This window comes from Melopsittacus undulatus, chromosome 4 (assembly GCF_012275295.1).
Source record: "Melopsittacus undulatus isolate bMelUnd1 chromosome 4, bMelUnd1.mat.Z, whole genome shotgun sequence".
NCBI lineage: Eukaryota > Metazoa > Chordata > Aves > Psittaciformes > Psittaculidae > Melopsittacus > Melopsittacus undulatus.
The window spans coordinates 59,647,507-59,667,233 of record NC_047530.1 but is presented as its reverse complement, the minus strand read 5'-3'; the positions used below and the strand labels follow the sequence as shown (position 1 = coordinate 59,667,233).

The following is a 19,727-nucleotide window of genomic DNA, read 5'->3' as shown; positions in this document are numbered from 1 at the left end:
CATTGATATAGTTTGGCAGGAAGTAAATTCTAGAAGCCAGGCACTCTTTAAACCTGGCTGGTGTACCTAGATGCCAGTGGGGGATTTGGCCTGTCTTGGAAATCCAACCCTTACGATTCAATAATGACACTTCTGAATGACAGTAGAGAAAAATTCAATATAAATTATTTTGAAGATCTGAAAGATTCTCTCCCAGCATAATTACTCTGTTTCCATTTCTGTTAATGACATCTAAGAACTGGAAACACAAGCAGCAGCAGAGGATTAAGTAATTATGGAGTATTAGATGCATTTGAAAAAACAGGGTCACAGAAAAGGGAGAAAAGAGAGTGAGCATGCTGTGGGCTGCTCATCAGCTTGAAAGCTATAAAATATCCCCCCTTATTCACAGCTAGCTAGCTGGAAAGGACAAAGACGCACAGTACAGATCAGTTATTCTTTATTGTCCCCATTCTGGAGAGCTACAGCTTTTATGGGTAAGTAAAGCTCTTGTTAACTATAGATAGATATGATCTCTAATATGCGATTAATTTTCTCTCATATAGGAATTGAAAATGTCTGTGGTAGAAATAGAAAGCTAATTTAGTATCATTTAAATATAGAAGTGTAGTTCTATGATAAATGCAGTACTATAGGTGACCTGAAATTCTTGTGTGTCCTATTTCAAACAATACTTAAAGTCAGATGAAAATTAAGGTTTGTTTAAAGAACATTAGCAAATTAAGAACAGCAATGAAAAATGAACTTAAAATCTTGGAAAATTATAAATTCTTACGAATTTCAGTATTTTGAAGGGAACTAAAATTTATCGTTCTCTACTGACAGTACAACACGCATCACAGCAAAGCTGCTCACACATGCCTCTGCATACTTATTTCACTTTGTCAAGTGCTACTGAAAAGACTAAAACTACATTTAAGTGGTGTGGCCTTTGAATGTCTGTCTCTGACTCAATTCTTACCCCACGTAAAGCTGGGGCATAGGCCCTTAGCTTCCATGAGCTTAGCACTCAGTCCTTATGAAAAGAATGACATTCATACTGGATTTAAAATACTCCTCTGAGAGTTCAATTTCTATTGTTCTCCACATCATTCAAAGGTATCAGGTAACTGGATCAAAGAGTTCAGCCTTCCACCTTCATTCACATGATGGTAATTCATTCCACAATTAGACTTCCTGACTTCAGTGGAATTAATCTTATTATTACTCAATGTGTTTAAAGGTGAAACAGTCTGTCTCTGAGTATGACAACTGGGCAGCCATTTAATTATCTTCTTAGTCAATTCAATAATTACCCAGGTAAACTTGAACATTTCAGTAGTTTTGGGACACTGATAACAAAGCAGGTCAAAATTTCATTTAATATTTTTTTTAAGATTGTTGGTGACCTTGTGATGCAGTGACAAAGATGGGCACAAAAGGTAGATGGACTAAACCAGTACTACACAGGTATTGCTCCTGCCTAAACCAGCTCTACCTGTAGAGGATTATTTCTGTAGGCCTGACTTCCTATGGAGATTCAGATGGAGATAACTGAATGTTGTGGATTGTTTCTCCTCCCAATCCTACACCATTTGTGTGTACCTACTTTGTGTCCTACTTTCCCATTCAGAAGGCTTACTCTTTTGCAGTATTTGCTGACTGTTGCTCCAAGGTTTTGATTCCCACTTTTGTTAGCACTTCTTAAAGCATGCATTTGTTCACACAGCACTGTTTCTGCTCCCCAAGTATGAAACTTGACAGAAGACAGTGACAGAAAAAAACCCATGCATTTCTAAAGTACAAACTTTCCTTTTGAAAAGAAGCACTTATTCATGCAGAACCATGTAAGAGTTCAGGCAATGTTTAGATGTGAGCTGTGTTACTTTCCTTACAAAAAATATTAAAAGCCAGCCTGGACAAAATTACAAATTCCTGTGTGTGGTTCTCAGAATTCCCCAGCATCTTGACATTTGCTTCAACAGCTTTATACCCTTAATACATCAATACAATAGGGAAATCCCACAGCTGCTGCTTTTAATTCAAGCTCTTTTTTTTCCTTATAGATTTTTAAAGCATCGTGTCAGATGTACTTTCATAAACTGGAGTCAACAAAGCTTTTTGCTTTCCAGAAACTAATGGAAATCCAGTCACCTGTTCTGTGGAATTAGAGTCTAGACTGCACCAAAGTCAATAAAACTATCCTGACCTGTATGTGCTGAAGAAGGAGAGACAAAGTCCAAATCAGCATGTTTTTGAGCAAGATCCTCAAAGTCTCTCAGCCTCATTTCAGCTAGAAGTGCTTTGGACTTGAGGAAGGACAGTTGCTGAAGGCCCATACTCAGTAGCACTTCACTATCTGTGTTTCCATCTTTCCTTATTTCTGAACACTTGTTTGCATCACAAGGTCACCAACAACCTCTAAAAAAAAACCTCAAAACAAAACCCACAAACACAAAAACACCCCCGAGCCCCCCAAAAAGAAAAACAATCACAAAACTGACCAACCAAAACCCCCAAAACCAAACAACAACAACAAAAAAAGACAGAAAATGCAGAGTGACAGTGTATCACTATATATAGACTGGTATGGGGATTCTGCTAGGGTTCTTTGTAGACTGGAGTGTTAAATTACTGTTCTGTTTGGTGTAAAAATACTGGGGGATAGATGCTGCTCAGCTTTACCGGAAGACCTCTAGAAACATCTTAAAAGACATCAGTTCCAGAAAGAAAAAGTAAATACCCATTTAACAGAAATTACCCCTACAAATGCTACAAATTAGATAATAATTTACTTAGACAGTAAAAAATACCAGAAATAAGCATTAGGAAAAAGCACTGTTCAACCCATTTTTCAAAACATCTAGCACCCCAAAACTATTTAACCAAAACCATTTTATCATTCTTTAACTTATCTGTGCAAGAGAAGTAGAACAATAGGAAAAAAATAGATAAAGAACAATATAAGAAAACTAGCTACAAAGTACTTAGACCAAAGTGCACAAGCTCACCAGAGCAAAATAATCTTATGACTTATTCACAGATACTTCCTTCTCCAGTTTATTAAATGTTTCCTTTTTTTGCTTTCTACAAATCCACTTCCATACACTTTGATATGCATTTTGGTATTTAAAAACTGATTTAGGTACTTCTTAACGATCATAAGCATTTCTTACGGATAAAAGAGAGAACCTGCAAAGACTTTTGAACCTGATAGTTTCAGGCACTCCCAAGAAAGCTTTTATAGCATTATGCAAACACAGTTTGTGCATGAATATCTTATTACAGCATTCAGCCCAGGAAAAGATATTCAAGCTAGAAGCTAATCATGTTATCTAGGTGGCTGGATGATCACACTCAAACAGTTGTGGTCAACTGCTCAATGTCCAAGTGGAGACCAGTGACAAGTGGTGTTCTTTAGGTGCTGGTACTGTGACCAGTGCTACTTAACATCTTTGTTGGCAACACAGACAGTGGGATTGAGTCCTCAGCAAGTTTGCCAATGACACCAGGCTGTGTGGTGTGGTTGACAAGCTGGAGAAGAGGGATGCCACCCAGAGGGTCAATGACACACTTAAGATGTGGGCCTGTGTGAACCTCACGAAGATCAAGTAGTCCTGCACCTGAGTCAGGCAACCCCAAGCACAGCTACAGGTTGAGTGGAGACTGGATTGAGAGCAGCCCTGAGAAATACTTGGGGTTGTTGGTTGATGAGAAGCTGAATATGACCCGGCAATGTATGCTTGCAGCCCAGAAAGCCAACTGGGCTGCATCAGAAGAAGCAGAAGGAAGGTGATTCTCCCTCCTTACTCTACTCTCATGAGACCCCACCTGGAGTACTGTGCTCAGCTCTGGGGATCCCAACACAAGAAGGATGTGGACCTGGTGGAGAAAGCCCAGAGGAGGATCAGAAAGGGTCAGAAGGCTGCAGCACATTTCCTGTAGAGACAGGCTGAGAGCTGGGCTTGTTTAGCATGCAGAAGAGAAGGCTCTGGGAAGACCTTAGAGCAGCCTTCCAGTGCCTACATGGGGCCTACAAGAAAGCTGGATAGGGAGTTTTTACAAGGGCATGTAGGGATAGGACAAAGGGGAATGGCTTTAAACTAGAAGAAGGTGGATTTAGACTAGATGTGTTATCTGAAAATACAGGGAAGAAATTCTTTATTGTGAGGGTGGTGAGGCACTGTAACAGAGAAGCTGTGAATGCCCCATCCCTGGCAGTGTCCAAGGCCAGGCTGGATGGGGCTTTGAACAACCTCGTCTACTGGAACATGTCCCTGCGCATGGCAGGGTGTTGGAACTAGATGATCTCCAAGGTTCCTTCCAACCCAAACATTCTATGATTCTGATTTTGTTGGAGCTATTTTAAACATGAACTGTGTCTAAAATGCTTTACAACTGAATGTGTGCCAACTGCTTTCTTAAATTAATTTCATTAATACAACCAGGATTTTCTCAAGATGTCAATCTGTATAAGCCTGCTCCCTTTCAAACAGAGGGTGATTATATCAGAGTACTGTTTGATATCATCACATTGGCAGTAGGGAACAGCTACTGGGAAATCTCAGAAGCAAGTCCTCTGCAAAACCCAGGCTGCATTCCAGTCTTCCCTGTGTGTCACTTCTTCAATACCCAGGCAACGCCAACTTGTGCAGCAGAGCTCAAACCTATTCATACAGCACAGGTAATGCAAGGTTAACATAATTAAATTAAAACAAACAAACATCGTCAAAACTGTTCAAACTGACACCTGTGCCTTTCAACATACCTTTAAAATCTGATCCTTCTTTTTCCACTGGGAACAAACACAAAAGTAACGCTTTGTAGGTATTGATAAATGGATGTACTAATAAGCAGATTTTACCAAGTAACTCAAGTTTTGAAGTAGAGTTCTAAATATAGGTCATACATTACAGCAATCACATACATTACATTACTTGCATTAAGCACTGACATCTTCTATGGCCAAAAATTTTAAAATGTGCGTCAGACCTCAAAATTATGTATTTTGTTTTCAGTATGAGGTATCTTGTATTGCATAAAAATAGGCAAACATCCCCCACACTAATTAGAAAAAAAACATATTCCTAGTATGTCCATTATGCAACCAACTTTGAGACTATCTTCCAAGAATCTTCTCATCCCTATGAAGCTGCAGAACAGGTCAAGCTGGATTGACACTGTAATACTGAGCACTACAAAAGCTTCACACAGTGCCCACAGAAAATGATTGCCAGAACTTACAGAAGTTCCCACTAGTCTGTTTTATTCCAGAAACTTCTGGGATTAATATGGAACCTCAGTAACTGCACCAATCATGCAACACAATCATCTTCCTCAATAGTAGAGAATCAAGAACCCCTTCTTTCAACAGCTTTTTCCAGATCTTGGGTGGAATACAAGCAATTAGCAAGGTGAAGATATGTGCAGGTGGAGGATGAATTTAAACAAAAGCTCTGTCCTTTTGAGAATTACAGATATACATTTTCTTTTTAGCATTATACCAGGGAAGCAATGGAGAAAGGAATGTCCTTTCAAACCTGGTAACATAGCTTTGTACTATAGCCTCTGAAATCTACATGATACACCTACCTCACATCACACACAACTGGACAAGACAAGTGCTCAGGCCTATGAGCTTCTTTGCACAGACAACAACCATTAAACCCTTGAAGTTCATGAGTTTTAGTTTGGACTGTGGGACTTTTTTTTTGTGCCTATTTAGTTGGAGTCCAGGCACAAAAGACCAACAGTTGTGTTTGCTTAATTACTTGTTATCTGTCCACATAGCTTCCATGCTACTGGGTCCCCTGCTTAGCCCCCTTGCTCCATCAGCCATGCCACATAATTGGGTTTCCCAGTGCAGGTGATCTTGTTCTCTACATGATGATGCTCTCTTCACTGCAGACACACATTTTGGCTTCAGTTGTGCATCACCATGCTCCATACATATACACCAATCAAAACATCTACAGCCAACCAGATGGTTTTGCAACAAGGTACTGTGGAGAGCCAAATAACATGCACTGCCATGGCCAGGAATGAGACTTTTCTGCTTCACTGCAGAGGCAGCTGAGGGCAAGGATAGCACCTCTTCCTAACTATCCAGTCCACCATTCTGTGCTCTACCTCCAACATCTGCCTGTCAACAGCTTTTCTTCTGACACTACATGCTGGGGTCTGGACATCACCAGCTTACTGTCACTCTTTATAGACTTTAACTCCAGCTACACTCCCCCAACAGACAGTATAGCAGGGATAGTTGAGGCTGACGCTTTGATATCAGCACAAAGGCTTATTTTTTCATATCTGTTCTTTTACTTGGCTGAAAAACCCCTTGCAGGAGTTGTCAGCCAAAGGAAAATAGTGTTTTCTTAGCTATGGAGTCTAATTGGTTTTTCCTCCACTGACAGCTCTTCAAGCTAAATTTAGGGAGCCAGGGAAATGAATACTGAATACTATTTGGCTGAGACTACAGCTTACTTCCCATACACACATAATACCCAAAGAGAAGGGTTCTTTTAATTCACTTTGTGCTGCAAAAGTACAGAATGTGAGGAAATAGTAAGCACATCATAAAAAGATAACCTACTTCATATGTATATTAACTGTGTGATCAAAGGTACCTTTAGAGACCAACATCACTCATAAAAAATGCAGAAAACTAGATCTCCAGTGAGCAAGACAGGAATTTCATTCATTTCCATGAATGAAATCAGTCAATTTATACCCAGGTGTCACAATTTGTCTGATTACTTATCTGCTCATATTGTTGTAGTCAGCATGTAGCTTTGCCAGCTCAATTTAATCCTGTTTCACAATACTTGGTGAAATCAACACCTCCTAGAACTAAACAACTATGGAAGCTGAACTTTGATTTAAACCATCAAGTTTCCTGACCTCTCATCTACAAAGAAAAAACTGAATATGACCTAAACACAAACTGTTGCTCATGGAGAAAGGAAGTAATTTTTACATGCATTACTCACCAGTTTTGAGAGTAGTACATTTGTTATTAGTTCCCCAAGCCTGACTTCTAAACCTGAAAGCTGGTGTTCCCATTACCTTGCATAAGCAATTAGAGCATCTGGGAGCTCAAGCTTAGCATTAGCCTATGAAGCTGGCATCTGTCAAACAGACCTATTTCTTAAGCACCAAACGTAACAGAAATTACCAGGCATGTAAAAAAGTGCACACTTGTGCACAAGTTTATAACATTGATTCCTTTACAATAAAGTGAATTTTATTCCTATTGTCCAGCCCTCAAAAAATTAGTAAGTTTAGCAGAATACGATTAAGCAGCTTTTCATGTTATGGGTCATCTCTTCAGCACATATGTTCTCCCTGACTGAACTCTGCTGGCTTTCTTCTGACTTATCTCAATGACCTGTTTTAGGTTATCCTGGGATAATCATGTTTTTCCTCTTATCTGTTTTTACTCAGGGTTCTACAGCCAGTTTTCTTCTTGACTCTACAGGGCACAGCATCAGCCACAGGCCAGCAGGATCTGCTTTCTACCCCTAGCTTTCCCCATGCACGATCTTTCTTCTATTCCTTCCTTGGTGGAATTCAATTATTCAAGAATAAATTTGCCAGAAAACAAAAGTTCTTTTCTCCTTCCCAATCAATCTCCATTTCACACTCAATTGTCATTTTTCTCACCAGTGATAACACATCCATTTGTTTTCCCACAAGAAATACCACTATCGCCTTTTACAAGGGCCTCTTCCTCTGAGCTTGAATTTACCAGTTTTCTGCAAAATATCATCTTTTAATCATGTGAAGCATAGCCAAGTCTTTTACTGTCAAGAAAGAAAAAAGCCTTTGTTCATGGACTTACAACTTTATACTTCAGTCACTGCACTGTGGAACTCTTAAGCTTCAAACGTGTACTTCCCACCAAATAATGCAGCATTTCTACAACTCCTTTAACTGCTTACATTTTAAAGTTCTCTACTCACTTACGTTTTGCTCATTTTAAAACTATGCACAGGTTCTCAAAGGAGAGGGGGAATGAATGCTGCACATATCACCACATCAAAGAAAGAATATTTGTGGCTGTCCTGGCTGATCTATGACAATTAAGAGAATGTTAGACATTGATTATAGAACGTTTTCTTAAATCCTTATGATTAATGGAAAACATTAATGTAAGTACTAGCCAGTCAGTCTTAAATTCCTGTTTTCATCACCCTTTCAACTTGCAGCTCAGGCTAAACACTAAAAATAAATCTCTTTCAAACCCCACTGCATTCTCATGGTCTTTGAACAGTAAAATGCTGAAAAGTACATCCTACCGTATTATATGCACTAAAAATGCTCAAAAGATTTCAGAATGTGCCAGTACAAAGTAGAAAGGCTGCAAAAACAATGGGCAAAGGCTAGTTTTTGTGAACAACACAGCAGCCTTCTATTTTTCAGTTCTCAGCAACAGGTGTTTTTAAAACAATCACAGAAACTGTACATATTTGGCCATTAACATTGAAAGTAGTCCAGGAGAATAGTGGGGAAAATATTGTTACATTGAGACTGGTAATGAGAGATTTCAATTCCTAAAGAATGACATGGGTCCAAGGATAACCTATGCTAGCCATCCATTCCTCCTTCTTACCTCCTCAAAGAGAGTGGCCAAGGGATGCAGTGCCAAGAAAGACACAAAGGCTATCTATGCCAACATGATTGTTAACTACATGACTTCTCAGGCTGAGGTAACTTTTACACAGAAAAAGCATAATTATATCTCTGTCACCCTTAGGATATTGGTTCTAAATTCTCTATCCAGTTCCCTTTTAATCTAATGATTTTTCTCCTACATCTCATCACCCTTGAGTGCAAAGACAAAGACACAAAACATTTTTCAACATGGCTTAAAGTTGCTTTTCATGGAGACATAGATAATAGCTTATCTGATTTATAGGACAATTTTCTTGCCATGGGTTTGAAAGTTTGAAGAGATGGAAGATCTGTTCCGCCAATGATTTACTTCACGCACCAAGATAAGATAGTTCTATTGGAAAGAATGTAAGTCAGCTCAGTCCCAAAACAGTTGCATGTCTTTGTAGAGATGAAACATAATAATTCACCACTAAAGGAATCAAAAAATACCTTTCCTCAAACTGAATGGCACCTTTCTCCTCCCTTCCCTGATAGGGCCACCAAAGTCAAAAGAAGCAGCTTTTGCTTCCTTGGTTACAGCACAATTACTACAATCATATAGTAGCTACACCATTCACAGTCAGCAGGAATATGAGTATTTGACCTTTATTTGCTTTTAACACATGTACACTTACCAGCCCTTCTAGATTTCTCCATCTACAATTTACACCTCCACGTTTCACTAATAAGTAAATATAACATCCTATTCCTAGATGAGGAGATGTGGAGCTTTGCTTCTACTACTATACTAATTCTACTCTGCATGCATGAGTATTTTTTGCCATAGGTTTATATGGGAGGTGCCATGGACCAGGATTTTTCTTATTTCATGGAAATGCATTAAAAATAATACTGTGAGAAACAGAGATTTAGAGCTACATGATTTTGCAGACAGCCACACGAATATGAATGTGTTTAACTGAGCCTTGTGTTCCCTGTTTTGGAAATACAATACATTTTCAGAAAATGAGAACCAAGAGAAAGCCTTTATCTAATCATTACATAATAGTGATTATCCAATGACTTCAACAAGAGAAAACAAGAATGAGCTTTCTCCCTCAATCCAAAATTACTTTGTGGAACTCATCACAATTTTATGTCCTAGAAGCTAAACTACAAACAAGTTCAAAATACATATTTTCATGAATTTAAGTGCAGTTAAACAAGATGAAACTTCCAGCAAAGAAAATCCCTAAGGAGCTGATTACTGAAAGTTGAGAAAGTATTCCCAGGGAAAGGATATTTACTGTCTTCTTCTGCTATTCTTTAGTCACCTATTACCAGAGACATAACACTAAGTTAAATGGAGCTCTGTTGTAAGCAAGAACCATATTTTTATGTTCTGGAAATACTTATTAACTAATTTTCCAGCTTTAATAATAATAAAGTCCTCCTTACACAGCTTCTAAAATATGCTAAAGGTAAATGGCATAAGAATAAATTTAGCATGTGAAATTACTGAAGGAAGAGGCAGCAGCAGACATGCAATACTAGGCATTCAACTGGACTAAGCTGTTTCAAACCCTCAAAACAAATTGAACCATCCGAGCTCAAACTGCTCAGATTCCAAAATGTGGCATTTGCTATTGCAACACAGGGTCTGTATTTGCTCTAAAGAAAACACACATATGAAATGGCATAAAATAAGGGGTGACCACTCCCCGATCCCCCAAAAAAACCCCGCCACCACAACAACAAAATCCACAAAAACCCAACCAAACAAAAACATCCCAACAAAAAACAAAACCCAACCAAACCTAACACCAAAAACCCCCAAACAACAGTTAAGGCATTGCTGTTATAGGTGCCACATAAGCAGTCACTGCAGAACAGAGATGTGTGGAATTCCTTCTTTCTCACTCACCGAGGAATTCGTAGGTCAAAACTTGCACTATGAATTGACACAGAAATGGTCCAAGGGATCCAAAAACCTCACACCCTGTGGCTCTTTTGTCACTGCAAAAACCAGATGAAATCTCCAAGTGTGGCATGTTTTCTGCTTTATTGTTTCTGCCTTCATTAGGAAGGAAGATCAAAAACCAGCTCCCACAGCAAAACTCTGGTTCCTGTGCCTCTGAGTAGCTTATACACAGATTTATGTGCAAATTAATAACCTACCCCTTCAGCTCAGGAAGAAGATTTTTGTACTTCAATCTCCAGAGATTTGTAAATTCAAACACTTCAGGTAATCAGTGAAAAAGTAAAATTAAAGCTTTCCAGACCAGAGCCTGAGTATATTTTCCCTGCTTCTACCGTGAATTACTAAAGCTTAACATATTGTTCACAGGATCACAGAATCCCAAGGGTTGGAAGGGACCTCGAAAGATCATCTAGTCCACCCCCCTGCAAGAGCAGGGTAACCTAGAGTACATCACACAGGAACTTGTCCAGGCGGACCTTGGATATCTCCAGTGTAGGAGACTCCACAACCCCCCTGGGCAACCTGTTCCAGTGCTCTGTCACTCTCACACTAAAGAAGTTCTTCCTGATGTTAACGTGGAACCTCCTATGCTCCAGTTTACACCCATTGCCCTTTGTCCTACCCCTGGATATCACTGAAAAAAGCCTAGCTCCATCATCCTGACACCCACCCTTTACATATCTGTAAACACTGATGAGGTCACCCCTCAGTCTCCTCCAAGCTAAAGAGACCCAGCTCCCTCAGCCTCTCCTCATAAGGGAGGTGTTCCACTCCCTTCATCATCTTTGTGGCTCTGCGCTGGACTCTTTCAAGCAATTCCCTGTCCTTCTTGAACTGAGGGGCCCAGAACTGGATGCAATATTCCAGATGCGGCCTCACCAAGGCAGAGCAGAGGGGGAGAAGAACCTCTCTTGCCCTACTAACCACACCCTTTCTAATGCACCCTAGGATGCCATTTGCCTTCTTGGCCACAAGGGCACATTGCTGGCTCATGGTCATCCTCCTATCCACCAGGACCCCCAGGTCCCTTTCCCCTTCACTCCTTTCCAGCAGGTCAACCCCCAACCTGTACTGGTACATGGGGTTTTTCTTCCCCAGATGCAAGACTCTACACTTGCCCTTGTTGAATTTCATCAAGTTTCTCCCTGCCCAACTCTCCAGCCTGTCCAGGTCTCGCTGAATGGCAACGCAGCCTTCTGGTGTGTCAGCCACTGCTCCCAGTTTAGTGTCATCAGCAAACTTGCTGAGGGTACACTCAGTTCCCTCATATTGTTCAACCATATTCTGATGGAAATGCTGATTCAAGAGAACAAAAGTGTTCCTCGAGAACGTATTTATCCTGCTAAAACTGTCCCTCAGAAGCCAGGTGGGCAGGAACCAGCTGGCTAGCCTGTTTACCTGAAGTTCCACCATGTCAACATTCTGTTCCAGCATGGGAGGAAACAAAATGTCAACAGCCTGGAATTTTCCACAAAACAGGAATATCCTTTTCTGGACAATTTTAGCTCCAAACTTTTGGAACTATGTATGCCTCTCAGTCTGTATATGCATTGTTGCCTGTCCATGAAAAATAACTGTTCTACAGTTATTCCACTTCAGAAGCATGGACTTAAAGACAATGAGTATTGAGGAATCAGTCCTATGTTGGTTAAATGAATCAGGTTTTTATAAATCAATCACATATAACACGTTAAAATTCTAAGTAAAAAGGTTCAATATTTAAGACTGTTAAACACCACCTCTTCTGCAAGGCTTATAAAAACAGCTCTTCAGTCAGATACTCAGTCAATTCTGTTGCTTATAGTACTAATGTCACAACATTACAGACTGTAACCAGAGGGATATTTTACAAGGACTTTGTCATCATGTGTATGGTGTTATTCAACTGATCTGGTCCTTGGAGAAACAATAAAATGTCTGAATTTCTAATTACCTCTATACCCACTTAATTAATGACTAGTAATATAGACAGTTCCCTGATATTTGTAAAACAACTTCCTCCAACTTCAGAGATCTGGTCCCCTTTTCACCTTCACATGTATCCTAACTATCAGAAATGTATATGCAAATATTGCTATTGTCCTAATCAGAGGACATAGAGTAAAAGCAGTTAAATGCATCACTTCATGCCAACACGCTTGGGGTCTTGATAAGGATGAAGTCAGAGCTCAGTAGCTAATTCATTCTCACAGACCTCTAATTTATTTCATGTTGCTCTATTAGCAGTTGTAACTTTTTGCCCACTCCTTCCAGATCCAGTTTAAGATTAAACCTGATTCAACTGCCAGGTTGATCAGGTGATTTGTTATTTTTATTGGTAAGAGAATTGCATTCTGCCTATACTTTGTTCATATGAGGATGATCAGGGACTGGAGCACCTCCCATATGAAGACAGGCTGAGAAAGTTGGGGTTGTTCAGCCTGGAGAAGGCTGCATGGAGACCTCAGAGCAGCCTTCCAGTATCTGAAGGGGGCCTACAGGGATGCTGGTGAGGGACTATTCATTAGGGACTGTAGTGATAGGACAAGGGGTAACAGGTTGAAACTTGAACAGCAGAGGTTTAGACTGGATATAAGGAAGAAATTCTTTACTGTTAGGGTGGTGAGGCACTGGAATGGGTTGCTCAGGGAAATTGTGAATGCTCCATCCCTGACAGTGTTCAAGGCCAGGTTGGATGAAGCCTTGGGTGATATGGTTTAGTGTGAGATGTCCCTGCCCATGTCAGGGGGGTTAGAACTGGATGATCTTAAGGTCCTTTCCAACCCTAACTATTCTGTGATTCTCTGATTCTATGAAAGCATTCATACACCAAACTGTGTCAGAAGAAATACACAGAAATGAAAACCAGTAATTAATGTTATTTTTTCTTTAATTGGGTCAAATAAAATCATCCTTGCTGTACATCTATTCCTGTTTAATAAACAAAAAAGGCAGCAGATACAAAGTAGTCTATTAAAAAAAGAAAAACAACCAAATGCTGATCTCCTGTAAATTTTATGCCTATGTTGCCTTTAGCACATGATTTTGAGAAGGCCACAGAAAGACAAGTACACAGCTACTTTCAACTGCAAAACCTTTCCAAGAGGCATCAATACGTACAGCCTGGGTTTCTTATTCAAAATAAAAACATATTGAAGTTTCTCCATATAGATTTTTAACCTGATGAATTCAGCCATTTTTCTTTAGATAGCATTTCACTTAAAGCACAAAACCAATATTGTCATTGCTCTTAACTGCTTTTAGTTTTTTAAGCCAAAGAATTTTTTTTACATAATTAAAAGCTGTTTCTGTCCTACTTCTCCAGTGTTTAAATCATCCTCTCTTCAAAACAGCTCAAGACACTTCAGGTGCCTCTGAAGTAATTCCCTGTATGCACAAACTCATAGATTCTAATTTAAAATACCCCCACCCCCTCACACCCCAAATGAAACATTAACTAATGGACACATTAAAGATAGAGAAAATGGTGAATCCAAACAACAAAAATAAATTATTTACTAGTCCTTTGCTGAAGAATTTTTAAGCCAAGACTCATAACTTATCTTTTTCAATGAAATACTTTGTGAAACAGAAGTGCTATTTTACTACAATTTTGGTAACACCTTATATTATTGTCTACTATAAGTTAACTACTTCAGCCATCAGTTTTCTATCATTATTTGCCGTATTCATTTCAGTCACTGCAGCTCTTTTTGTTTTCAGGAAGCAGATGGAGGAACTTTCAGATTGAAAGGCCAACAGATTTAGAACAAATCAATAAAATAAATGGCAACCAATTATCAGGACTGGATGTTACTCCCCAGAGTTTATAAGGAATTAAAGAAATGAATCATCAAATCACACTGTGACACAGAGAATGCCATTTGAATCAAAGGCAGGATCAATAGGGTGGAAAGCAGTAAGAGTGACATGACTTTACAAAAAACAGTTACAAAGAATGCAGGAAACTGACATATGGAAATCTGATATCTGCATAGGCAAATTGTAAGATCAGAATAAAGCACAGAATTACAAAACACAGAAGCAATAAAAGCAGAGAGAGTCTATATGACTTCTGTGGAGCCAAGTAATGCTCAGCCCCTCTCTTTAACCATATTTTTAAGGAGCTGGCATGAAGGTGAATAAAGGAGATACTGTTATTAATGCATTTTGATTTCTACAAACCATTCAATAAGGTTTGTCACCTAAGCTATCTTGTGATATGAGAGACTGTTATCTGATAAAGACTACTTACACAACAGAGAGGCATAATTATTAGAGGTTACTTTTGCCAGAACCTGTGCATTTATTATATTTATAAATTATCTAGAAATAGAAAAATGCTAAAGAGTTTTTTGATTATTTGGAGTACTCAAATTTAAAACCATCCAAAGAGATTGGCAGAAAAATCTTATCAGCCTGCACAACTTGGGATAAAGACACATCACATTCATTGTCTGTAAATGCCAAACATATATGGGGAGATGATGTCTTATGTATGAATAACGGTGGGGTCTAAATGAACTCCATCTGCCCAGAAAAGATCGAGTAATTTTGAATAGCTGCACAAACCACATTCTTAACTAGACAAAGGATTAAAAGAATAGAAAACAAAGCATTCCAATCTCAGTCCACCTGTATCTTGAAGAGACTTCCAAATTTTAGCTCCTCACCTGGAAAAAGATTGAAGCAAGTTATGAAAGCTTCTGTAGAGAAAACATTAGATGAATTAGCAGAAGAATTATAAAGGAGAGATATCATAAAAATCCATCTAAACACAACAAGCACGGGAAGGACAAATAGTATAGAATCATTCCTTTCTCTTAGTACAGAAACTCAAAGGAAATCAGTTTTGAGCTTTTTGGTAGCTATTTTAAAGCTAAGTATTTTACTTAACTTTAAAATCTTATTCTTACAACAGTGAAACTGTAGAATTTGATGGCATAGTGTGCTGTGGAGATGAAAAAAAAAGTATGAATTATCTTAAATAATTTATGGAATAAAAGTCCATAAAAATGTATTAAATATACAGATACTAATACTAGATATGTTTCTAAAGCCCAGTGTTGCCAGAAACTGAGGGAGAAGTATGTTACTGTATCTCTTTCACTCTTGGATTCTTTCAGTGCCTGCTGCTGGTCACTACCAGAGTAGATACACAGCTAGTGGAACTGCAAATACCATATTTATAAAAGTGGAACTGCAAATACCATATTTATAAAAAAAAAGTATTTAGAAATGGCAGGTTTAATTTGGGTTTTCCAATTATCCCTCTTTCCTTGTCACCTCAAGCTGCCAGTTATCATATGCTAATTTCTTTTTCCAGATAGATTTTATCTCTGCATGTTTATGCTTGCACAAGAGCTATGGGGCTGTCTGAGAAGCGGACCAAGCCTTTGACCCCATGCACTTGGATTAGTTATTTAATGAGCATGTTTAGACCTGGATCCTTCAGGAGATGATCTTATGGGCAGCTATTGTCACTAAAAAGAAACACCAGGAAGAGCTCAAATATTTTCCATAATAGCTCACCACAGTTTCCTATCCCACTCTGTTTAGAAACCCTGAGTCAACACCTGGAGTACCTTGAGCTCTGTGGAGATGACACAGAAGCTGAAGATCAGATCCTTGAAAGTCTGAATGGGATTCTCCTGGCTGTAACTGAAGATAGCTAAGTATCACTCCAGATTGCTATTTAACCATTTGTACAACTGAAGGTTTTTGTCTATTGTGATAATCTGTACTGCAAGAAGTGATTGCTGCTACAATTACAGCTGTCCTGAGCCTATTTTGTTGTTTTCCTTTCTCTTTATGTACTTGCAAATCTACCTGTGACCAGGAAAAGCTACTGGTTACTAAAACACCTGAAGCTGCAGACAAATTCAATATTCTATTTACTACAAAGTGCTAGAATTAAACTGGGGTGACCTTATCAGATCAGGAATTTCAAAAGCAGCTCCCAGACTCCTTATAAGGAAGTCTTTAAGGTCTCTGCCCATTCTCAATAACACAGGCCTGCAATTACCTGAAACTCCTGGCAGCTGGTGATTTACTACCGTAAGAACAATAAGCCATACCTTTGATGAAAAAAAAACCTAAGCAAATTGACTGTTCTAATTACTAGTCTAATAAAAGGTGTTGCGCCTACCTACAACATTTATTTCTAAGCCATACCTCAAGAATAGAATCTTAATCCCTGACTTCCCCTGCATTATGCAAGCATCCTTTTATAGTTGAAGATGATGAAACTGCTTTCCTCTTTGCTTTGCCACCTGTACTTCAATTCTGCATGAAGCAGAATCATCAGCTGGAACCACACTTGCTGCAGTTCAAGCAGATGACTGATCTCATGCATTTAGACTGAGACAGCCTTTAAGTACCTTGCTAAATCAGAACCTTGGACCCCACGGATACCTTCCATGAAGGTATAGGAAGTGAACATGTAAATAAACCAGTTCCAAACCTGCTGCAGGTATTAACACTCTTATCATTACAGAGCAAAGATCCTTCAGCCTACTCAGAGAAAGTGGGATCTTTTTAACTTTGGCAAAAATCCTGAAGGGCAATCTACGATGTGCAGTGAAAGCAGCCCAGGTGCTTTCAGAGATAGCCAAGAACGGTATGTTGTACCAAAATCTTACTACAAGGTGTATTACAGAACATTAGCTGTATGTTTCCACTCTTGAGTTCTGTTACATAGCCATTGGTCTTGCAATTGTAACTATTTTTATTTCAACATGTCAGAAAAGCACAAATCCCTCTCCCTTACCTTTACAGAGGAAATGAAGAAACCATGTATCGAAGCAGATTTGGTTCCAACTTTGATACCCTTGCTGGAAAGTACAGACCAAGAAATGTTGCTTTATGCTGGGAGGGCTATTGGCCGCATCTGTTATGATAATCGTAAGTACTGACTTGAGAGAATGCTATTTTCCCTAGCTGTAAGGCATTAATTTATAAGGTATTATAATCTGCAGGTCATAATAATTTGGAGACCTGAGCAGAGAATGTACTTTAGCCTCCAGTTAGATATACAATTAACACAGCTTACAGACAGCATTCTGAGTGCATCTCTAACACCTCCAAAACTCTGGGTTTCCACTACCGTTTTGACTTCAAGGTGACACATTCTTTGTCAGAACTCCTCTGCAACAACAGGAGTAGCAGAGACTCATATATACCTTAATTTTGCAGAACGGCTTTGGGCCCAGATCCCTGAATGGCTTTGCCTTCTTCCAAGGTAATAACACCTATAAAGCAAAGCACTTGTTTAAAAAATGTGTCAGAAAAAACCCCATACTCTAAAAAATAGAGATATTTATCAATATTTATCTACGCAAGGAATGGTATTCTCCAAGATCTTTGTGCTCCAGATTTTCCATAAAGCCAGTACACTAGTCTGCTGGTCTCATAAATTAAATCGTTTGCATCTACTAGCCCAAACAGTTTAAGATTTTTTCTTCTACCTTTAATTCCCAGAATGACCAGAAGTATTTATTGTATACTGGAGGTAATATGGAACTTTTCACCCCCAGTATCTTCTATCTATTTCCCTCTGCCTTTAACATACCTTCTCTTATCTTTCTAGTGTGGACCTGCATAGCTTTATCTAGAAATCTATAGGTTTCCTTTCCTGCACTGTTCCCATGATATCCAAGCATGATAGGCATCTGGCACAGATTCTACTAACCCGCTGCAAATTAACACGTATTTGCCAAAGAATGACCATAAAAAAACCTCCCCATGTATGGTTACATGTAAGACTCATGCAACTAGTGTACACCAGCATTACTGCAGCATATGGCCATAAGATTATCGTACTTCACTTCTGTCAGAACACAGGCCCAGCACAGATTTGACAAGATAACTACAAATAGAAAGAAAACAGTTATCAGTGTTTTCCTCGGTGATACAAATTTACACCTGCTTGAGAAACTTACTCAGCTTACAAAAAATCCAAAGACAATCCGAACTCAAGCACTCCCAAGATTCCCTGCATGCTGGGAAACCAACATTCAAATCACTAGAAGAGGATGATTCCCTAAGATTAAAGTAGTCTGCCTTTTAATAGTATAATAGCCCAAATACTGGAAAAGTGTCCTGTTTTACAAAAATATTTCTTAAAGAAAAATAAAATGAAACCCATTATTCTAACATGAAAATACAGACATTTGCTATATGAGTCAGAACACTGTTGATTCCTGAAGAGTTGTCACCAGGCTATGCTTTATCTTGGGTTTCCAGTCCCTTCCATCTCCCTGAGCTTTAGAACAAAAGAAGCTATAAAATAATAAGGCTGAGATTCCTATTCCCTGAGAAAAGTAAGCCAACTGTCTGTGCCTCACTTAATTTTCAGGCACACACCAAGAGACAGTGCATCAAAACTCACTTTAGAAGCTGCACTAGTAGTAGAGATGCTCATGCAATTGTCTTTATATACCTTTTACAGTGGCTTAATTTCTCTAGTCAAAGTAGAACCAGGAGGTCTAGCAACACTCTGTCCTGAGCCTTCATTTCCCATACACATGCATTAGCATGAACACCCAGTGCAAAAGCTCCACAAATCCTGACAATGTGAGAATGTACCAGAATATCCTGCTGCAAAGCATCTCAGTTGATCCCTTTTTTACCAATTTAATTGGTCCCTATTTAATCACCTGTAACTTCTATTCTTATTACCAGGGGAACTTCAGGAAGAGCTGGTGAAGGTTGGAGTAATCACACCACTAGTCCGAGTATTAACCGATTATGCAGAGAATGAACCACTTGTCCATGTTGATCTACTGGCCTTATGCAATCTTGCAGACCTTGGTAAATAAATGGTTTTTATCTTGGAGAAAAATATAATCTTCACACTGTCACTGCCTTTCCTTGTAAGTGCAGAATGCCCACAGGTTTGGGAGTTGTTGTGGGGAATTTTGTGGGGTACTTTTATTTGGTTTGTTTTGGGTTTTTGTTTGGGTTTGGTTTTGGGGGTATTTGGGACTGGAGTGGTGGTTTGGGTTTTTTGTTTGGGGTTTTGGTTCTTAAATACTACTGATACCTAATCAGGGACTGGCCACATTTACGTGTATTGGAAAATTAACTACTCTTTCCTGGAGTACCAGCAATTACTGATATATTATACATGAAAAACAATTCAGAATTAATGGGCAGCTTTTGACCCACAAATAAGTATAGAGGGCATAACTTC

General features: G+C 39.0%; 2 protein-coding genes across 2 annotated transcripts in view; one reads left to right on the top strand and one right to left on the bottom strand.

Moving 5' to 3' along the window:
* The first annotated feature begins 344 nt into the window (after nt 1-344).
* Nucleotides 345-19,727, top strand: part of LOC101867940 (rap1 GTPase-GDP dissociation stimulator 1-like) — a 36,172-nt gene continuing 16,789 nt past the window's right edge. Inside the window, exons 1-5 of the mRNA XM_013130274.3 lie at nt 345-476; nt 16,094-16,204; nt 17,031-17,153; nt 17,312-17,437; nt 19,217-19,345. Coding sequence (XP_012985728.3) covers nt 473-476; nt 16,094-16,204; nt 17,031-17,153; nt 17,312-17,437; nt 19,217-19,345 — 493 coding nt within the window. The 5' untranslated portion in view covers nt 345-472. The remainder of the gene's footprint in view (nt 477-16,093; nt 16,205-17,030; nt 17,154-17,311; nt 17,438-19,216; nt 19,346-19,727) is intronic.
* TSPAN14 (tetraspanin 14) overlaps nt 17,702-19,727 on the bottom strand; it is a 62,758-nt gene continuing 60,732 nt past the window's right edge. Inside the window, exon 10 of the mRNA XM_005153626.2 lies at nt 17,702-17,784. Within this exon, the coding sequence (XP_005153683.2) occupies nt 17,717-17,784 (68 nt within the window). The 3' untranslated portion in view covers nt 17,702-17,716. The remainder of the gene's footprint in view (nt 17,785-19,727) is intronic.